Source organism: Sparus aurata, chromosome 22 (assembly GCF_900880675.1).
Source record: "Sparus aurata chromosome 22, fSpaAur1.1, whole genome shotgun sequence".
Taxonomy (NCBI): domain Eukaryota; kingdom Metazoa; phylum Chordata; class Actinopteri; order Spariformes; family Sparidae; genus Sparus; species Sparus aurata.
Genome location: NC_044208.1, coordinates 20,437,413 through 20,458,590, shown reverse-complemented (window position 1 = coordinate 20,458,590; position 21,178 = coordinate 20,437,413). Strand labels below are relative to the sequence as shown.

Here is a 21,178-nt window from a genome sequence, read left to right as displayed (position 1 = left end):
CATATCAACTTTGTTAGGCTGTTTGAACAAAAATGAAGTTGCTGTTTTCTTCTTTGTGTGTTCAACTTTGCCTGCGGGACAACACAACAAACCTGCTAAGTGAAATGACATGTGGTGATTGATATTAAGATGCCATTTTGAAATCATCAAAACAACTACCTCGGAGGTTTGGCACCGTTTGCTCCTTGTCGTCGTGGTTACTGAGGTTTTGCATATTTGCGTGACTCTTAACGGTGATGAAATTGGCCTCCTTCGTGTTTTCCTGGGGTTTCTGACTGAGGCACGGAAGCTGACATGTGAACACATGTTAGGAGACTGTTGCCATGAACAGAGCAGAGTAACACGTTAGACAGGCTCCGGGTGTTATTCTGTGAATAGTTACTGACAGTCTGGCATTAAGAGCTTGGCTTGTTGAAGAACTCAACAGGAAGTATCTGTTACTTGAACTTTTGTTTATTTAACCATGTGGAATGTCAATCCTGTCATGCGGTGTATCACTTTTTTGAAGACTGAAATATCTCCGTCTGATCTCTCATCAGTGTGGGGATCCTCTCTTGTCACGTAGCATGATCAGCAGGTCAGCATTGAATTTGGCTAAATTGAAAACACTGGTTTATGTCCAAATTTTGAAAGACATTTCCGTCAGCCTCAGCTTCCCCTTCTGCTTAGAGTTAAGCAGCAAATGTTAGCATGCCAGCACACCAAGCTAAGATGATGTATACGGTAACAATATTCCAGCTGAACGTCACCATATCCGCATGTTATCTTCCTGATGTTAGCATTTAGCTCAAAGCACAGCCGTGCATACTACAGTGTCGTAGCTCGCCTGCGAGCATCGCTGCAGACTCATTAGTGAACATTGTCAAAAGTCACCGTGCAATTTAAGTACAAGTCCAAAACGTAAACTTGTGATGTAAGTCAGTTTGTGTCTGTGTGCATAAGTTTTTAGGAGAGCGACAGAGAGGAAGCCTCTAATCCGAAAGGAGGCTAATGCTAACATTTCTCATAACTAGTGAGAGAAAGCAGTTGTGCGCCAGGTAAATTCATTTCATGTTCATTACCTATAGAACTTTGTCGATAGTTGTGGTCTTTTTCACAGTGATACTCAATTTACAGACCCCTGCCGGATGGCCAGCTGATCATTTTCAGATTCAGATTCAGAATACTTTATTAATCCCCGGGGGGGAAATTGTTTTTGTTCCAATGCTCCGTGCAAAGTAGAAATAGAAATAAAGCATGAATGGAAACAAGCGATAAAGATGAAGATGCAAATAGAAATAAAATATTAAGGTAGAGATTAGAATAGCCAATAAAATACAAATAAATAATAAAATAGTAAAGTATACAATCTGAAATATATACAATATACAATGAAATGGTTTTAGTGTTATAAATGAAATGAGAATGAATACCCTATTGACCCGAATATAGGACAATCCTGATTATAAGACGATCCCTCTTTTCAAGACTAATCTTCAGAAAAAAAAACTCTGATAACCAAAATTCGTCTCTCAATAACAAACGCACATACCCTCCTGTCAATCTCTTGGATGCGGCCGCTTAGAGGACCACGATAAGCTTTTCTCTTACTGTTAGCGTTTTCAGACAGTCTGTTTGGACCTATGGAGGACCAAACCTGACATAAGTATAAATAAATAAATAAATGCATAAATGCATAAATGCATAAATAAATACATAAATAAATAAATAAATGCTGAAATAAATAAATAAATGTATAAATAAATAAATGCATAAATAAATACATGCATAAATAAATGAATAAATAAATAAATGCTGAAATAAATGTATAAATAAATAAATAAAAGTATAAATAAAATAATAAATGCTTTTAATTTATTTATACATTTCTGTTCACCTACATTTATTTATTTCTGTATTTCTGTTCACCTACATTTATTTATTTCTGTTCACCTACATATATTTATTTCTGTATTTCTGTGTCCATATGTAAATGAGGAGGTAGGAGGTCCTAACCTCAGTCAAGAGCATGATTGGTTACAGGAGTGTGCTCGATGAGGGTCTACTACTTCTGCCTTACTAGCAGCGCTGATTCCTGTACACTGTACAGGAATGTTGCTGGCTACCAGCAAACCCGCTCAGCTAACTGTTAGCTGCAGTTGTTGACATTTGTTAATGTAGCTCTGGTTTAGTTATGAATTTGACTGGCGTTCATTTTAACTTGCGAGGATCCCAGGTGTGCTGGTGGTGTGGTTTGAGAATCCCGTCTAGAGAGAGAGGGGTCCTCGGCCATGTCCGCTAACCAGGAAAAACATTCTGCTCATCGCTCCAAGTCATGTATATGTGTATTCCAGACGAGCGCTACAGAGCACAAATCGTCCAAAAGTGCATGTTGTCGGTCTCATATCTTTGTCGTGAATGTCTGTACTCTCAAATAACTCATGGGTGGAACAAGCTGAGGCATTTGTTCACGCCGAGCGGCTCGAGAGCGGAGTGGAGACCCCTTTTAGCTCTTATGTTAGTTGTTAGCTGCTCGCTGTAGCGCAGCGTCCAGGCTACCTTGTGACACCGGTTACCATCGGGTATTTTTCATTCCACACTGTTCAAATGGTCGCTTAAAGCCATCGTTCCGAGCCGCATACATTGTTATTAAGCTGAAGCTAAGTCGGTGTGAAAACTGTACACTGTCATACAGCCTGCTGTTCAAACAGTCTGCAGAGTACGTTGACATCCAGCCCGAGCTCAGCGTGAGGTCAATCAGCTGTGGCAAATCGTGAGACGTCCAGATCAACCTGTGATACAAACACCAGTAGCGACAATGGTTCATAGGAAAGCCCAGACATGTATCTCACTCTCGGTGGTAACATGTGTCAACAGTTAACCTGGATGCTACGCTCTTAGCGCTACAGCGAGCAGCTAAAAGCTAACTAGCAGCTAACTGCTAACAGCGGTGTCCACGCTGCTCTCGAGCCGCTCGGCGTGAACAAATGCTTAATACTGTTCCACACATGAGTTGTTTAAGAGTACAGAGATTCATGACAAAGATATGAGACCGACAACATGCACTTTTGGACGATTTGTGCTCTGTAGCGCTCGTCTAGCAGTGGTTTGAAAGTCGCAGCCCTGGCTTCTCCGTGTGGATAGAAGTGTTCGAGCCACGTCAAAACGAATACACGTATACATGACTTGGAGCGATGAGCAGAATGTTTTTCCTGGTTAGCGGACATGGCTCTCCAGACAGGATTCTCAAACCACACCACCAGCACATCTGGGACCCTCGCAAGTTAAAATGAACGCCAGTTAACCTGTCACACTGGTCGAGGCCATTAAGCTAACTGGAGCTGTTTTACAACAGAGCGAGGCTTGAGATCAGGAATCGTTTGCTTTTGTCTGGCTCTCCGATTTGACCAATCATGCTCTTGACTGAGGTTAGGACCCCCTACCTCCTCATTTACATATGGACACAGAAATACAGAAATAAATATATGTAGGTGAACAGAAATACAGAAATAAACAAATGTAGGTGAACAGAAATGTATAAATAAATAAAAAGCATTTATTATTTTATTTATACTTTATTTATTTATTTATACATTTATTTCAGCATTTATTTATTTATTCATTTATTTATGCATGTATTTATTTATGCATTTATTTATTTATACATTTATTTATTTATTTCAGCATTTATGTATTTATTTATTTATTTATTTATTTATGTATTTATTTATGCATTTATGCATTTATGCATTTATTTATACTTATGTCAGGTTTGGTCCTCCATATGGACCCGCTATCTTCAGACGTTACACTCCGTAACTCCATATTTCTTGCCTGGCTGACAGTTGTTTGGCGCCTCCACTGCATTGATCACCTTTATCTTAAAATTAGCATCATAGCTCCGCCTCAGATGTCTAAAATCACCGCGTCTCTCCATTTTTCATCTCCTGTCACTTCTTCTTTGCTGTGATTGACAGATAACCCCAGCCACAGTGTCAGTGACGTCCCTACAATAAGCTGGTGCCCTCTGCCGTTGCGGTCGTGTAGCGACTCAGACAACTATATGCATGTGTCAACGGTTAGACCCCGATTATAAGACGACCCCACTTTTTCACATAATTTTCATCGAAAAAAAACCTCGTCCTATATTCGGGTCAATACGGTAGTTATATTGTTTGTTTTGTTTTTTTTTAAATAGCCAAATGAGTCTGATAATCAGAGGGAGGAGTTGTACAGTTTAATGGCCACAGGTAAGAATGACTACCTGTGGCGCTCAGTGGTGCATTTAGGATCAATTAATCTCTGGCTGAAGGTGCTCCTCTGTTTGACCAGAGCGTTGTGGAGAGGGTGAGAGCTGTACAGCAGTATCGCCCGCACCTTCCACAGCATCCTCCTGTCTGACACTGCTGTTAAAGTGTCCAGCTCCACCCCTACAATGTCACTGGCCTTTCTGATCAGCTTGTTGAGTCTGTTGGCATCGGCTTCTCTCAGTCTGCTGCCCCAGCACACCACAGCAAACAGAATAGCACTGGCCACCACAGACTCATAAAACATCCTCAGCATAGTCCGGCAGATGTTAAAGGAGCGGAGCCTCCTCAGAAAATAGAGGCAGCTCTGTCCCTTCTTGTAGAGGACTTCAGTGTTCTTAGTCCAGTCCAGTTTATTGCCGATGTACACCACCAGATATTTGTAATGTTCAACAATGTCCACGTTGTGCCCCAGGATGGAAACTGGGGTCACTGGTGTCCTGGTTCTCCTCAGATCCACCACCAGCTCTTTGGTTTTTGCTGTGTTGAGCTGCAGGTGGTTCAGCTCACACCATGTGACGAAGTTGTCCACCACAGCCCTGTACTCAGCCTCCTCACCCTTGCTGATACATCCAACTACAGCAGAGTCATCAGAAAACTTCTGAAGATGGCAAGACTCTGTCTGGTAGCTGAAGTCTGTGGTGTAAAGGGTGAAGAGGAAAGGAGAGAGGACAGTCCCTTGTGGGGCCCCGGTGTTGCTGACCACTGCATCTGACCCACAGTGACGCAAGCGCATGTACTGTGGTCGGCCAGTGAGGTAGTCCACAATCCTGGACACAAGGGGGGGGGATCCACCAGCATCGCCGTCAGCTTGTCACCCAGTAGAGCAGGCCTGATGGTGTTGAAAGCACTGGAGAAGTCAAAGAACGTGACCCTCACGGTGCTCCTCGGCTTCTCCAGGTGGGCGTAGATACGGTTTAGCAGGTAGATGATGGCATCCTCAACTCCAATCCGGGGCTGGTAGGCGAACTGGAGGGGATCCAGGTGCGGTCTAATTGACTATAGAATTAAATTGACTAACTGACTGACTGATTGATTGATTGATTCATTCATTCATTCATAGAGCATGCTGAAGGGAACTTTGCACCTCCTTGAGCACAGACACTCCTTTTCACCAGAGGGCACTGTGGGCAGAATGGTGTATAGAGGGACTATCATACCAGCTTTGAATGATTAAAAAAAAAAATTCTGTTGGTAACAAACAGGAGGCTTATCTTTGCAGGATGGCCTTTAAGGATATGCAAAGTGCAGTAGGATCAGCTGGTGAGCTAAACAGAGGAGGACAAACCACAGTGTCGGCTTCAATGAAGAGTTTAAACCTGTTTTACCTGCACGGTTGTTGTCCGGCTCGGGGGCAGCTCCCATCAGGAATACTTTTGTGTCAACAGCAGCACTTCAGTTCTCCGATTCATACTAACAATTTGAGTTGGCCACAGATCAAACTGTGCCAAAGCCCGAGAGCAGAGAGAGAAATCAGGATGGTCTGCAGCCCTGACATCAGCTCAGGTGGGTCATCAATCTGTTAGCTATCGTGCACAGGAGCGAGTCAATAACCAGTGAGGAAGACACAAAAATACAGATATTATATTTAGATGATGGATGATTTTATTCATATTTTTTAGGCCCAGATATGTCCAGATTTTATTCAAGCCTGTATTTTCTGTTTTGTTTTCTTTACATTATAGCAGGGATATAATGTGTAAAAACATGAAATCCATTAGCTGTGTTTCTTTTTGCTGAATTTATGAATTCTGATACCTTTGTAAACATTTTACCTGCCAATAACTTCGCCAATAACAACACAACATGTCTGGGTTTGAGGACAGTTGGGAGAGAGTAAACAGACCAACAGATGGTGTCAACTGTCCAATTCCGGCACGTCCTTGAAACAAACGAGGTAGTTCAGGGTAAAAACATGCAACTTTAAACACATATACCCACAAGGAACCTAACTTTGTCATTTAACAGCAGCAGCAGCATTTGAGCAAGCCATTTTCATTTTCACATACTACAGGTGCATGTCGTATTCTTCTCAAAATAATTTCAAATATATAGGCAGGTGTTCATTTGTAAAAATAGATAAAAGCTGTTCTGAAAATAAATCCACCAACAGCAGTTTGATATTCCCCTCAATTGCCCCTCAAAAGTAAAGTGATTCAGGACGATCAATTTGCATGTAACCCTTCAAACTGACTTTGTTATAAAGTCGCGGTGTTGATTCTCATTATGCTCTCCTCTGTAGTGAACCACATGCAGCATTTTAACTGTTTCAGAGTTGTGAATCTTCACTGTTTATTAGATTTGCTGCTGAGCTCAGCGTATCCTCATTAGCTCCAAAACCATCAAGATAATGGTTTTAGCACATTTGTCTTGTAAAGGACAGATCTCTGACATATCTGTTGTTGTGCGTTGTGAGGGATCTTAAAGTTAGGGTGAGGAGTTGTATCCAGACCTTCTTCTTACTTAAAAGTGTTGATGTCTACAAATGTATGCGCATTTGTGTGAAGCTGCGAGTAAGACAGAGAGTCACTCAGAAAGATACAAATGGAGCTGAGTTGCTCTCCATGATTGTGTTGTGGATTTTGGAGATCCTCCACCGACTGGCTGATGAGCTTCTTGGCAGTGAAGCAGCTCAGCTTAATTGACGTCACGTAGCAGAGCATGAGCTAAGAACACCTACTGCAGCCTAATTAAATGGGCACCGTGTAGTTGTGGAGAAGAAATTCAAATAAACACGCTGTTCTCGGAGGAAAACAAGGTCACCAGAACACTGTTTGAGGCTAGAAAGGTGGCAGGGCCCGCCACATATAAACAAAGGAAAGCAGTATGTAATTGTGTTGTTATTTAAGGTGAGTGTGTTTATACAGTTTATTCACTCATGAAATGAAGAGAGTTTGTTTATATAGTTAATTTGGGCATAAAGAAATCAGTCAATGATAATCTTTCTCATCTGATTAAAATTTCTTCCTCAAAGCTACGCAGTGCTCCTTTAACTCAGTATTAATTATACCTTGAGCAGCTCAGTTTTTTATTACAACTGTTACAATTACTCCAGGCTTCCTTACTTATTTTTTTTTATTTATTTTGTTCTAAAATATTTACCATTTTGTTAGTAGTTGAGTATATAGTATTTAGTATTCCAGTTTTGTTTAAAATTACTTATCTTGTCACTTCTGTGAGACTAATTTCTCCAGGGTTAACACTAAATGTTATAAATAAATGAATTAAAATTGATAGTGCTTATTATAAAAACTGTTATTGCGCAGAATGAATAAATAACAAAAATACACATTGCTACTCACAAAAATGCCACACAAAAAACCCCATAAAAGGCTTAAATATACCAGAATACAATTGGACAGTAAAGATAGTTCATGATAATCCTTCACACTAAAAAAAACAGACAAGGCTTTAAAAAAGTAGTTTTCATACTTTTGGAAACATAAAGTGTGTCAATTAAAGTGTGAAGCACAACCAACAGGTACCTCTCTCGGGTTTACATAATTTAAAATGAGCAGGTAGCGTTTCCCTCTCGGATAAACCGCTGACCAATCAGAAGCCGCGCTCCGCTGACAGAACACTGAGGCGGGGCATCACACCAGACGCTCTGCTCGCTCATTGGAGGCGGCGCGCTAAGCCCATGACCCGCCAACCAATCGGACGCGTCAGTCGATCTGACGAGGCTTCTGACTGGAAGCCGACTCCTCTCCCGGGGCTGCTGCTGCTGCCACTGCTGCATCTCGCTTTGATGGAGATCAGCTTGGCAGGTACTCACGTCAGTTTGTCTGAGTAGCAGCTGAACGTCTGAAGCAACATGGACATCCTGAAGTCTCTGGGCCACCCGGAGGAGATCCTCAACCTATTTAAGTTTAAAATGGGGGGCTGCAGCGCCGTCATGCCAAAGTTGGATTATGTGAGTACATCCGCTTTTTAAATAAGACGCATCATAATGAGAATACACTTGTCCTGTGAATGTGCAGACAGCAGCGAACACGGAGGTTGGATGCACGGGTGCTTCTGCAGATTCACCCCTCGCCGATCCAGCACACAATGTTCCCCTCTTTTTTTTTTTTATCTCAGCATCAGGCCACAGCAACACTGCAGGCCTGTTTGACAAGTAGGTCTGCATATGCTTAGCGTGCACAGCCCCGCATTGTAATGGATTGACCCATATGATGGTCAGTTTTGCTCCCTCATCAGCTGATGGAAACACAGTCAGCTCGTTGCACTAATTAGATCTGTGCTCTCTATCTGCTGTGTTGGCTGCGATGCGCACACAGGCAGATCTGACCATTGACTCGGGATTTACGTTACATAATGAGCTTGGACGGTTCAGCAGTGGGGAGAGTTGCTGTGCGCATGTTTGACGGCTAATCCCACTTTTTTAACACCAATGTGACCCGGAGACACTGCAGAGACTGCAACACGAGTCTTTATAGGCCTTTATTTTGGTAAGCAGCTTTATTAAAGAGCCCAGACGATAAACCATACTGTGTCTGTGATTCATATGTTGCCTCACCTTTATTAAATAATACATGGGAGTCAGGTCAGATTTGACTGTAGGTGCCACTACCACAGTGCCATAACATAATCGCACAGGTGTTACACATTTTTCTGTGCCCGGCAAATTACGTGACCTGATCAGAAAGAAACTGGAGGCTAAAACGTCAGGATTTATTACTTTTAAAAAATAGAGAAATACTTCGACAAAACCTAAATGATCACTTATTTGAGTATCATGCTAATGCCAGTGTTTCTGGTTACATTTTGGTTGCTGTTGCCATAGAAACAAGGGCTGCAAGATATGGTAAAACAAATCAGATTGCGATTATTTAGTCAGATATTACGCTACATTTGCGATGTCACTCACGATTAGCGGGATTGATCGCTCCCGCTGAGCAAAAAGACGTCAATTCTACGTCTTTGACATCCAACGGCGAGCCAGAATGAAAGTTTTTGTGACATCTGTTCTAGATGTCCAAGTGACATCCTTAAAACCAAAGCTTTTACAAGGCAATTTCAGACATCTTTTCATCTTAAGCCACATACGTCTTCTTGTCGTTCATAAATGAAGTTTTTATGACAGCAACATTTAACTCCGTGCAGCAAAATCTACGGGCCAGATTTGATCACTTGAACGTCGACTTCAGCAAGAGGCATGCCCTTTACCAGGAGAGCTTCTTATCAGCTTTTTTATATATGACGTTTTTGGTTATCCCACTTTGGAACATTGCCTATCCGGATTGAGGTTGGATGACCAAAGCATCCCTTTTAGTATACAGCTGATAAGCAGCCCTCCTGGTAAAGCGCATGCCTCACGCAGGCTGTTGAGTTCGGGGTTCAAATCCACCCTGTAAGTTCAAACATACGTTTTCTTACATGTTGAGAACAACATCTGTGGGCCAGGGCATCTCTGCAGCTCTACAGTACTTCATTATAATGCTGTTTTGTCACATACAAAGTTGCAGCTTCTAGCGATTTGAATAATTAACTTAATGCTACACAGGCCTAATAAATATAGAAAGGTAGATATAGATAATATCGGCATATTTGGGCGGTTAACAAACAAGAGTGGCCGTGTTTGAAATTCTATACTAACATGCTGTTTGATATATTCTAGAACAGCATGTCAGATTTTTACTATGCCCGAAAACTTGTTTGTGTTGTCAAAAATCAAAATATCATAAATATCAATACTGAATATTAAAGATGGTTTCAGTACCCATTTTCTGCCGTGACTATACTCCCGTACTTGCTGTTTATTTACAGTTTGTCTAAGACAGGGAACCATTTGACTCCAGCCTCCACATATTCAACCTGAAGTGCTTGAGAGCTCTCACGAGGTTTATTGTATCTTCAGCTGAGATGCTTTGGTTGCTATGATACATACAGAATATCTGTAGAAAATAGAACATGACAGTGCGAGGTAGAGTACTTGCTCTGGATAAAGAGAAGGATGAACCATCATTTGGTTCAAGAGCTGAAGTTTGGATGTAGTCCAGGTCAAGGATTACTGTTGTGCGAGCAGGGCACAGTTTGAAGTGTTGCTTTGGAAACCTGGACCTTCCACATTAAGGCCAAATGCCAATGAAGAACACAACATCTTGACGGGGAGGTGCATGTGTTTAATTACCGTTCCTTTCGTGCCAGGAGGACAGTGTAGTGCACATTTCAGATCCAGTGGAGACTCAACCAGTGTGCTTCACAGAGTGTCTCACCAAAGGTGCAGGTGGTGAAGGTCACTTGCATCACTTGTTAAATAATTAGATAAGTTACCAGTGATCTGACTGTGGATGATGTTTAAGTTGTGATGTCGATATGTATTGTGCTGCTGAGATGTCCACTGAAGCTAGCATCACTAACCAACTAGCCATGTGCCAGTGGTGTAAACACCAGCACTCCTCTGGTGCCCTGAGCCCCCATCTGGATCACTAGATGCACGGCTAAACAAGCTAAATAGCTCATGGCTGCTATAGTAAGCTTCAGTTAGTGGTTGCTCCAGTGATATGATGCCCTTTTTATATGTTTAATAACTGAATTCAACAGGTGGCCAAGTCTTACATATAGCACCTTTAGGTATAATCACAAGCCTGCTGTGAAAATGTGACATCACAAAAGTTGTGTCCTTTGCGAAGTGGAACACATCATCTGAAACTGAGAACTGTTTTCATTTCCCTAGATATTAACCTTGTATATCTTCAGAGGAAGTGAGTCCATCGTGTTTACAGAGGCCCAGAGCCTGGCTATAGTACTGCAGGTTTAAGGACACTTCCAGATTAATTGTGTTGTCCATATGTTAATCATGATAACTCAGTAATGCATGAAAAACAGTTTTACTAGTGGAATGGATGCATCACAGATGACTGCCCTGCTGAAAAAAACAGCATAGACCAGCACTAAAACCAGCACCAAAACACAACATATGCTGGTCTTGCTAGTGACTAGGACACTTCCAGATTAATTGTGTTGTCCATTTGTTAATCAAGATAACTCAGTAATGCATGAAAAACAGTGCAAGTGACTAGCAAGACCAGCATTGTGTTTCGGTGCTGGTCTGTGCAGTTTTTTTCAGCAGGGTGAAAACTATAAAACACACCATGATCCTCAGTCTTCCTGAAAGACAAACTTTTTTTTTTTTTTTTTTTAATGCACCAACAGGAAACTAAAACATGCACATGCTAGTTGAAAAGGCTACTTGGACTCATGTGTTGTTTTCCAGTCACAACACTGGCTCGCACTGCCTCCCGTTCCTCTCACACAGTGTTGTGTATATTTTGGTTAGCACATCGGGCTAAAGCAGCCACACTTCCTCACTGAGGCAGATTATGAAACGTGGTGTGGTTGGCTCCAGCTGGCGTTGTTTTGGGTAAAGGTGGGAGGAGCAGCGTATCGTGAGCGCAGATCTACAAGCAGTGCGCTCAGACCCCCGTCACCTTCACAGCGAGGGCGCGCCGCTCTCAGATCAGTTGCAGCTCTCTCCCGTCTCACCTCGGTCGACCTCTCGCTTGTCCTCTACATGGACTGCGCGTTTCTAGCCCCACCAGCAGCCGTGGCGTCGACATGGACGGGCTCATACTGTAGCTGCGCGCTCGCTCGTGCTGTCAGGTTCTTCTTATGGCCGGAGCTTGCTGCAAGTGTCCGCTCTCTCTGTCCGTGCTCAAGCGCTCTCTCTCGGTGGCGCCGCGCGGCTGCGGCTCCGCTCCTCGGTCCCTCCCTCTGGGCTGGAGGCTCGGGGAGCGGGGCCTGCAGGAGGCCGCCCGACCCTCCAGCGCCCTCAGACCCGCAGCCTCTTACCGACACACGGCCTTCCTCTGTCTCTCCTGCCAGGAGTCCATGAGCGAGAGTCTGCGGACCTGCTACCTGTACCTGAACCAGACCAGCCGGAGCTTCGCCGCCGTGATTCAGGCGCTGGACGGAGAGCTGAGGTGAGTGACAGCTGGGCTGTAGGTGAGGAGGAGAGGTGTGTCCGCCCCGCAGGCACGTCTTCTCTCCTGAAGGGCAGAACCAGGGGCGGTGGCTGGGGCACTTCCCTTTTTCTTCACCGCTACTTTTAGCAGCGTTAAATATGCAAACAAATCCTTGATTGCTTTAAAACTAATAACAGCAGTGTGGACCTCAGTGTTGCATGCGTCTCTTATGTATGGCCTGACCTGAGACGTCCGACAGCAGACACAGACCCTGTGCATGCCTTCATGGAGATGTTTGTGTAAGGGACCCAGTGTCATCTATCTTACACAACATTTAAAACAAAGACAACCAATCGATATCTTATCAATCCAAGCACAGGCAGCAGCCTCCATAAACCAACATGCAAAGCAGTTGAAGTGTTCTCAGGAGTATTGAGTATTGAAAATACGCTTGTTATGTAATTATTTACTTATTTATTTATGTAATATTGTTACATAGTGTGTTAATGTATAATAGTTAAATGTTAGTGTTGTTCTTATTTTCCCATTTTATTGAGTATTTTCTGACAAAATTAAAATGCACAGTCAGTATTGACAGCTCCACTGTGTTAGTGTAATATTGAAGAATTTTCTTTTTCTTTTTTCAAGGAAAGTATATTTTATATATTTGTGAAGAAACATTGGGACTGTAGAGTTTGTCAAAGCCCATTACACAGTAAAACATGTCATGTAGGTGGCAACTAGCTCCTTATCCATTAAATTCCATTTTAAGATTTGAATAGTCTTAGTAGCATATGGGCATCTTATAAAACATCTTATAAAGGACTTATAGAGTCATGTTACCTTTAAACTAATGCTCATAACAAGGATCATAATATGAAGCAATGCCGACTCAAATTCAAATCTGACACATTTGTTTTTTTTTCTATAAACCGATTAATCAGATCTTCACACTCAACAGTCGACTCATCAGAAAGAGATTTAACGTGACTGTGACTGCAAGTTATATCAAACCCAGCACTAACAAATCAAACCTTTATTTATTTGCGCTCCAAGAACCGTTGAGGTTATCCTCGTTTACACTGAGATCAAGTTACAGACAAGTGATCATGGTCTTAAATTATCCATAGGTTTGTAAAGTATTGAATTGTAGCCAATAGTTATGGTTGTCGCAATACCAGAATTTTAAATTTAGACTAAAAAGATATCAGATATCTCTTTTGGTACCACAGAAATAGAAAAAGAAAAGTCGTGGGCACATAAATTGGGTTTAAAAGCATTGCTACATTTGCCTCCAGTGAATGTGGATATTGTATCATTATAAAGCGTGGTATCAAAAAAAAGAATCCAATAACTAAAGTGTGAGTTTACACAAAATTAAAAAACAGACATACCAGATTCAGTATGAGCATGGTGGACCTTGAGCCAGTTTCATAAGGTCCAAAGACTACATCAAGTCATCCAAATAATTTGACGTGGTCGGATTCTTCTGTTAACCTGAGACGACATGGAGCTGGGCTCAAAAGGAAACTGCTCACATTACGAGTTGGGAAGCCTGCTGCTGCTGCTAGATGTCTAATTTATGACCCTTGTTCAGGTCAGAACTATCGGTAAAGAGATCATCTGTTTGTAAACAAATGTATATCTTTAGTGTTTGTGTGTGCACTTGATATATCCTAGGTCAAAGGGAATCCTCCGCATATAGACCAACCTGATCTGTGACATCCTGCTATTCCTGCCCTCTTGTGAACGAGTGACGAGGCAGCTTCTCAGTCGGCCTAATGTCCTCTCTCCTGTCTGTATGATCCAGGCATGCAGTCTGTATTTTCTACCTGGTGCTGCGAGCGCTGGATACGGTGGAGGACGACATGACCATCCCTCTGGACAAGAAGGTCCCCATGCTGAACGATTTCCACACCTACCTGTACCAGGACGAGTGGTGCTTCACTGAGAGCCAGGAGAAGGACCGACAGGTTCTGGAGGATTTCCCCACGGTCAGTAGCACCGCATGGTGATTCATAAACGGGCAGATTCACCTACAAAATGTACGCCCTAAAATACTAGTTTAAGTTTGTAAGATGGGCGTCTTAATTTCTCCGATGTATGTGATAGAAAAAATGAAATCTGTGTCGCTCAGATCAAACTCTGTGATTAATCATTAACGAGAATCTTCGCGTGTGCCGATCAGATATCACTGGAATTCAGAAACCTCGCTCAGGAGTACAGAGACGTCATCTCGGACATCTGCCACCGTATGGGAGCGGGGATGGCCGAATTCCTGGAAAAGAAAGTGGGATCCATGAAGGAGTGGGACCTGGTGAATAACATTCTTGAGTAACCACTACGTTGGACGCATCAGCCGGTGTGAGCTCATGAAAGCTGACGCCGTTTTGTTTTATTCTGTGCAGTATTGCCATTACGTGGCCGGGCTGGTCGGTGTCGGTCTGTCTCAGCTCTTCTCTGCGTCCAAGCTGGAGGACCCGGAGGTGGGCCGGGATACCGAGCTCGCCAACTCCATGGGCCTGTTCCTCCAGAAGACAAACATCATCAGAGACTATCTGGAGGACACGCAGCAGGGACGTGCCTTCTGGCCACAAGAGGTAAATGCATGGTGTGGGCTGTTTGTCTTGGCTGTGCGTCTGACCCGAGCCCCACAGTTGTGCCGTACGATTGTTAAAGAAAGTGCTGCTGAATGCTTTTCAGGGTTGAATGCACTCAAACCTCAATATTTACTCACATTTTATCAACAGAATATGGAGAGTTTGCACACAGGTTTTTTTTGCAGCAAGGATAGTTGTGTCGCAGATAGCTGACCGAGAATAAAAGCAAAACCAACGTGACTCATTTCGACATGTTTTGCTCATATTGCTGAATACTGAGTAAAAAAAAACCTGCTGTGCGTTAATATATTGTGTCCTCTGTGTTCCTGCAGGCTTGGAGTCAGTTTGCGGGTCGTCTCGAGGACTTGGCCCATCCCGAGAAGCTGGAGTCGGCCCTCTCCTGTCTCAACCTGCTGGTCACCGATGCTCTGCGGCACGTCCCCGATGTTATCGCCTACCTGTCCCGCCTGCACAACCAGAGCGTGTTCAATTTCTGCGCCATTCCTCAGGTACACGTTGACTCATAACTTACTGCAATCCAATGATATACTGATTGAATTGGATTTGCACAACATGATATTTAAACAGCACAGAATTCCAGTCAGTTTCTGGGCATTTTTTTACTCACGGTCCTCAAAGTCCTGCGTCTCTACGGGGACAGCACAATCATGGCGAGAAGTGGAAAATAATGTAATACTGTAATGTATTTTTTACAGTTTGTAAATAAGTGGCATAGTTGGGTTGTCAATGTTCACACGTTTGGTTAAATACCGTCCAAAATGTTACATACATAAATGTTGATGCCAGAGAAATACAAGCCTTCATTTATTTAAATGATTTTCTCCCGCTTGACTACATGCTAATCCTCTCTTCACCAGGTGATGGCAATAGCTACACTCTCATCATGCTACAACAACCCCATGGTGTTCCAGGGAGTCGTGAAGATCAGAAAGGGACAGGCTGTCACGCTCATGATGGAAGCCACCAACATGGGCGCAGTACAGACCATCATCGCCCAGTACAGCCAGGAGGTGGGTGTGTCTGCGTGGTTGCTCTCTCACTTCCAGTACAGCGACGCACTCTTAACACGATCAATCTCCCTCTCTGCAGATTGTACAGAAGGTCTCCCTCACTGACCCGTCACGGGACAAGACCCTGCACATCCTGGCTGTCATCAGGGACAAGTCGGCTCTGTCGCAGTCCAGCCTCCCCACCAGGACCCACCACCTGTCGCCCATGTACCTGTCTGCTGCCATGCTGCTCGCCGCCCTCAGCTGGCAGTATCTAAGCACCACTGCAGCGCAGGCGCAGGGCACCGGAGACATGCACGGACAGTGAAACCATTGACTCAGAAAGCCCGTTTGCCCACACTGGAGGTCCGAATCTGAAGCACCTCTTCACACTTTGCCCTCTTTATTATGGCCGTCACAGGACCATGGACATGTTTAGACTGTGGAGGGCGTCTGGGAGCAGGCCGGGCTCATTTGGATTTAATATTGATTTAGAGTCCATCCTGCAACCAGATAAATTATTTACACACGGTGTCGTGTGGTTATATTCACCAGCATAAATGACACAAACAATTCAGGGTGTTTGATTGTTTGATGTTTATGTTGATCGTGTTCTTCTCTTTTTTTTTTTTGTTTAGTTTAATTTCTTTTAAACATTTTGACCCTTTAATTGAGTGTAAAGATTCAGCATATTTGAACATATCAGGATAGGAGTTAACAGATAATTATTGGTTAAAGTAACACTATTTAACTTTTAAAGTAATTCTAGAGAAAGGTAGTTGATTGTTGAGACTCATTCCAAGGTCGTCAAATAGCAACGCTTTGTGTTAGTAGTCTTGGTCTGACTCCAAAGACCCGATTTGGTATTTCATTTTGCATGACACTGGTGGACCCCGGCACTCGCCCGATGTCAGCTTGGATCAGCTCCAGCCCCCCATTACCCTGCAGAGGATAAATGACTACAGCTGATGGATGGATGGAGAATCAACTATCAACTATCTTTCTGCAGAAAGTTACGGTATTTTCTTTAAATGTGCTGTCATGGTGAAATGCAAAGAACGCAACACTGCCTGTTTTAGGATTCGGAGGAAACGTTCACCAAACCTCATAAAGTTTTTGTTTAATTTTGTGTCAACTCTTTGTCTCTTTCTTCGTGTCAGATAAGAAACTAGCTTAATATTTCCACTTGTTATGTTTCTACCACAGAAACAGAACACAAAAGAATTCACAGTAGATGAACTGTATGTTAGCATCCACGTACAGTAGAGTTTTAGTTTCAACATTTTTTATGTCTGTGTTATGCTTCAACTCTTGCAGATGGGAAGGAAAACAGGAACAAAAAGAACAGTGCTGTTCGGAAGTAGCTTCGATGCGGACTGTTTAAATGAATAAAAATGACAAATGTAATTTCTGATACATTTGATATCTGAAAGATATGCATATTAAGACTGCTAGCTAAAGTGTCCTTAACGCAGCTTTGGTGAGTAGAAAGGCTAGCACAGAGTAACCTTGTACAGAACCAAAGGAGAGCTACAAACATTGCTATGTAATGTGACATTTTGATTTGTACATATTTGAACAAATAAAGAGGTAAAAGAATCTGAACAGACTGAACGGTGGTTGTGCATAAAACACAAGTCATGTTTTATTTTTACAACTCAGATTCTAGATTGTAAAATTATATCCTTATATTTTCCAGCGGGTTCGAGGTTCATATTGTGCTTTGCTTCGTTTTTCTTGGTAATATTCCTGACATTTTCTGCATCATAGTCCACATTATAGCTATGAAGCAAATGAATAAGAAATTCGTTTTTTTTTTTTTTTTTTTTTTTTTTTAGAAGTTAATGATAACTGCAAGTTGCACATTTTCTCTTTGTTGTCTTGCCATCACTTTATCACCTGTCAACCTTTGGATTGGACGTTTTGTCAGTCACATGAGATCTATACTGACGCCTTCATTACACAGACAAGTGATTGCACTACTTGTAAAGAGGACAGCCAGACTCGAGATCAGTGTTGTCTTGTTCAGCAAGAAGAAGGAATTGTTCAGAAGAAACGTCCACTGAAACAACTGCAACACAGGTAAAAAGTTTGACCTCAATATGAAAGATTGTTGTTCTTCCATTATGTCACGATTACTTTAATTGTTGTTGTAAATGATATGTTTATTACACTTTTATATTTGAGTTCATTGTAAATAATAATGAGAGGAAATTATAATAACAAAACATTTTAAATTCAGCTGAAATTCAGATGTTTTTCCTGATATTAACAATAATTGCAATTTCCATCTTTTTAAGGCTGTCTTCACAAATCAAATCTATATCAGGTTCATAAAGTCCACATTGAAAGTTTTTGCTCTTCATGTATTGACTGAAAAGGTCAGAGGTAGCTGCTAATGAATAAATAAACTTTAACTATTTTGTACAGTATTCTGTTATATGAATAATTTCAATGTTTTTGGAAATAAAAACAAGATCCTGCGGTGAGATTATACCAAAGATACTGAAGAAAACCATGAACTACAGCAGCCTCTCCCTTTTCAGATGTAAAATATTTATATTGCAGTCGAGGTGTGTATAAAAGTGTGGCTGTCACCTGACTTGCAGAATGCGTTCTCTGGCCCTCCTTTGTGCACTTGTGACAGTCTCTGTCACTGTGGCTCGGCCTCGCCTCCCTCCGCTCTCCCCAGAGATGGTGAACTTTGTTAACAAGGCCAACACCACCTGGACGGTGAGCACGCCTTAACCATCCGATACAAATATATGTCCACTTGAGGAAACCCGCCCTCACAGATTGCGGTCCTGAATGTTGGGAAACCTGAAATCTTTGATTCTAACACCATACGTTTACTCCAGGCTGGGCAAAACTTCTACAAAGTTGACTTCGAATATGTGATGGGACTGTGTGGAACTCTACTGAATGGACCCAAGCTGCCAGAGGTGTAAGTGAAGAGTTAGTGCACCACCACCAATTTGAGGTACTGTGTTTGTACTTCAGGCATTTCATGCTTCACCTCCAGAACATTTCAAGGGGAGATACTGGACTTTTGACGCACTACATTTATTCAACATCTTGAGTTGCTAGTTACTTTACAAATTATCGTATTTACTTAGAAATCATATAATGAGACAATAAAATAGTTTCGTTATAAAATTAAACTGTGTGTAAAAGTAAAGCTGAAACCATAAATCAATTAAAAAAATGAAATTGATTGGCATCTGCTTTGAGAATAGTTTGAAAACTTTCAGGGCTATATTTTCACAAATATGAAAAATGGCTGCTTTTACTCTTGATTATTTCAATCAATTTCTAATAATTCAATATCAGAATTTTATATTTACAATATAAATGAGGTACAGTAATATAAACTCAGACATATTAATTTTTTTCCATAACTGAATAAACAAGCTGTTTCCCAAAGGAAAATAAGATCCAGAGAACACTGTTGAAGCTAGAAAGGTGGAAGGGCCTGCCACACATAAATAAAGGGAAACAGGATGAATTTGTGTTGTCCTTTACGGTCAGTTAGTTTATTTAAGTAATGAAAACAAAGAGAGTTATCTTATCTGCAGTGCCCACTGACCATCCTTCTTTTCTTTAGAGCTCACAACATTGAAGGCATGAAGCTCCCAGACACCTTTGACGCACGGCAGCAGTGGCGCAACTGTCCCACAATCCAACAGATCCGAGACCAGGGGTCCTGTGGGTCCTGTTGGGTAAGACTGACAAAACAAGTAGGCAGTAATAGAATCAGCTCAGAGATCAGAAGCGCTCAGTTGTGTTCCCTTTCTTCGATTTCCCACAGGCCTTTGGGGCAGCTGAGGCGATATCGGACAGGCTGTGTATCGCCAGCGGTCAGAAGATCTCTCTGGAGATCTCTGCTGAGGATCTGCTGTCCTGCTGCGATGAATGTGGGATGGGGTGAGTTTTCAGTGCAACGAAATCAGTGAACCCCGGGAGGACAGTTGACAACACCTGTGCTTTTATTTTCCTGTGGTTGCAGCTGTTTCGGTGGTTACCCCTCCACTGCCTGGGAGTTCTGGGCAAAAAAAGGACTGGTGACAGGAGGCCTGTACGGCTCCAAAATCGGTGAGTGTGAACTGAAATATGTTTGTATAGCCCGAGTATTTTAAAGTCTGAACTGAAACTGTTTGCGCGGTGTGTCTGACAGGCTGCCGACCCTACAGCATCGCTCCCTGTGAGCATCACATCAACGGGACTCGTCCTCCCTGTCAGGGTGAACAGGACACTCCTAAGTGTCAGCAGGTGTGCATTGATGGATACTCGCCATCATATCCCAAGGACAAACACTTTGGTACAGACCTCTAAAATGTCTACTTTTCTGTCATGCCTCTTCTTGTATCTGCATTTGATGACATATTCTTCTCTGTGTCTCCATCTGCAGGTAAGCGTACATACAGCATCCCGTCCCAACAGGAGCAGATCATGACTGAGCTGTACAAGAACGGGCCTGTGGAGGCAGCTTTCTCTGTATATGCAGATTTTCTGCTGTACAAGTCGGGTGAGGCTGGTTTTGAATCTGTTTCCACATTGGCTTAAACTCTGAAACTCTACGTTAAACTCACGAGTTCCATTTTACTGTAGGTGTGTACCAGCATGTGACAGGGGAGATGCTGGGCGGTCATGCCATCAAGATCCTCGGCTGGGGAGAGGAGAACGGGACTCCTTACTGGCTGGCTGCGAACTCCTGGAACACTGATTGGGGAGATAAAGGTGCGACAAAAGCAGGGTTTGGGACTGTGTCCTGGTCATACATTGTTTCAAGCAAAGAACAAACATACCACATAATCCGTCCGCACTAAAGAAGTCTCAGCCTTTAATCGTGTCTTCTCGTTTCAGGTTTCTTCAAGATCAAGCGTGGAAATGACGAGTGTGGTATTGAGTCCGAGATGGTTGCAGGAATCCCAAACAACTAGATCAAATGAGTCCTGGCTAAGAATCAAGTCTATCGAGAGAGATTAAAATTATGATTTCAAGTAGAGAGAATAAATAGCGCAACATGGTGACACAGGAACTTGTGTGTATGCTTTGTTGTTGTTCCAAATAAATCATTAAGTCACAAGAAAGTCATGTAAGAAGTTTTGTGGACTTTGTGTGTATCTAAATTAAATTTACTCAAACTGTAATCAAGTACAATTGTGAGGCACTTTGTAATATTTCATTAATATTGTACTTTTTCTCTTCATCTATTCAACACCTTTGGTAAGTTACTTTGTAGATCAATATAATTTATACAGAATATAAATCCCCTGAGGGTCCTGAGGCCTGAAGTTATCCAGTTTTGAAAGAAAATGCTGGAAAACTTGTAGGCTCGCACAGGCAGCAGAAGGTGGCGGTAATGCCCATGATAG

General features: G+C 42.4%; 2 protein-coding genes across 3 annotated transcripts; both read left to right on the top strand.

The window, feature by feature from the left end:
• Window positions 1–7,966: 7,966 nt before the first annotated feature.
• Window positions 7,967–17,408, top strand: fdft1 (farnesyl-diphosphate farnesyltransferase 1). Of its 2 annotated transcripts, XM_030405055.1 has the most exons (8): window positions 7,967–8,199; window positions 12,114–12,211; window positions 14,004–14,187; window positions 14,382–14,510; window positions 14,602–14,793; window positions 15,126–15,302; window positions 15,672–15,824; window positions 15,904–17,408. In XM_030405055.1, the coding sequence occupies exons 1-8, from the start codon at window positions 8,101–8,103 to the stop codon at window positions 16,129–16,131; spliced, it is 1,260 nt and encodes a 419-aa protein (XP_030260915.1). In that variant the 5' UTR covers window positions 7,967–8,100; the 3' UTR covers window positions 16,132–17,408. The 2 variants fall into 2 exon arrangements, with proteins under 2 accessions (XP_030260915.1, XP_030260914.1); XM_030405054.1 differs by lacking the exon at window positions 7,967–8,199 and having other exon boundaries at window positions 11,422–12,211.
• A 374-nt stretch (window positions 17,409–17,782) lies between these two features.
• ctsbb (cathepsin Bb) lies at window positions 17,783–20,953 on the top strand. Its single transcript, XM_030405058.1, has 10 exons — window positions 17,783–17,885; window positions 18,413–18,536; window positions 18,662–18,747; window positions 19,408–19,522; window positions 19,612–19,727; window positions 19,810–19,895; window positions 19,978–20,121; window positions 20,212–20,328; window positions 20,412–20,540; window positions 20,667–20,953. Exons 2-10 carry the CDS (start codon window positions 18,414–18,416, stop codon window positions 20,741–20,743), a joined length of 993 nt encoding a protein of 330 aa, XP_030260918.1. The 5' UTR covers window positions 17,783–17,885; window position 18,413; the 3' UTR covers window positions 20,744–20,953.
• The last annotated feature ends 225 nt before the right edge of the window (window positions 20,954–21,178 follow it).

What these genes read in the sequence shown, in the direction of transcription:
- fdft1 (XM_030405054.1), top strand. Translation starts at nt 11,901, where the DNA reads ATGGCCGGAGCTTGCTGCAAGTGTCCGCTCTCTCTGTCCGTGCTCAAG. An exon ending in CCATGAAGGAGTGGGACCTG is followed by an intron (nt 14,511 to 14,601) that starts GTGAATAACATT and finishes TATTCTGTGCAG; the next exon opens with TATTGCCATTACGTGGCCGG. An exon ending in ATTTCTGCGCCATTCCTCAG is followed by an intron (nt 15,303 to 15,671) that starts GTACACGTTGAC and finishes TCTCTTCACCAG; the next exon opens with GTGATGGCAATAGCTACACT.
- ctsbb (XM_030405058.1), top strand. Translation starts at nt 18,414, where the DNA reads ATGCGTTCTCTGGCCCTCCTTTGTGCACTTGTGACAGTCTCTGTCACT. An exon ending in AGGCCAACACCACCTGGACG is followed by an intron (nt 18,537 to 18,661) that starts GTGAGCACGCCT and finishes CGTTTACTCCAG; the next exon opens with GCTGGGCAAAACTTCTACAA. An exon ending in GGACCCAAGCTGCCAGAGGT is followed by an intron (nt 18,748 to 19,407) that starts GTAAGTGAAGAG and finishes TCTTTTCTTTAG; the next exon opens with AGCTCACAACATTGAAGGCA.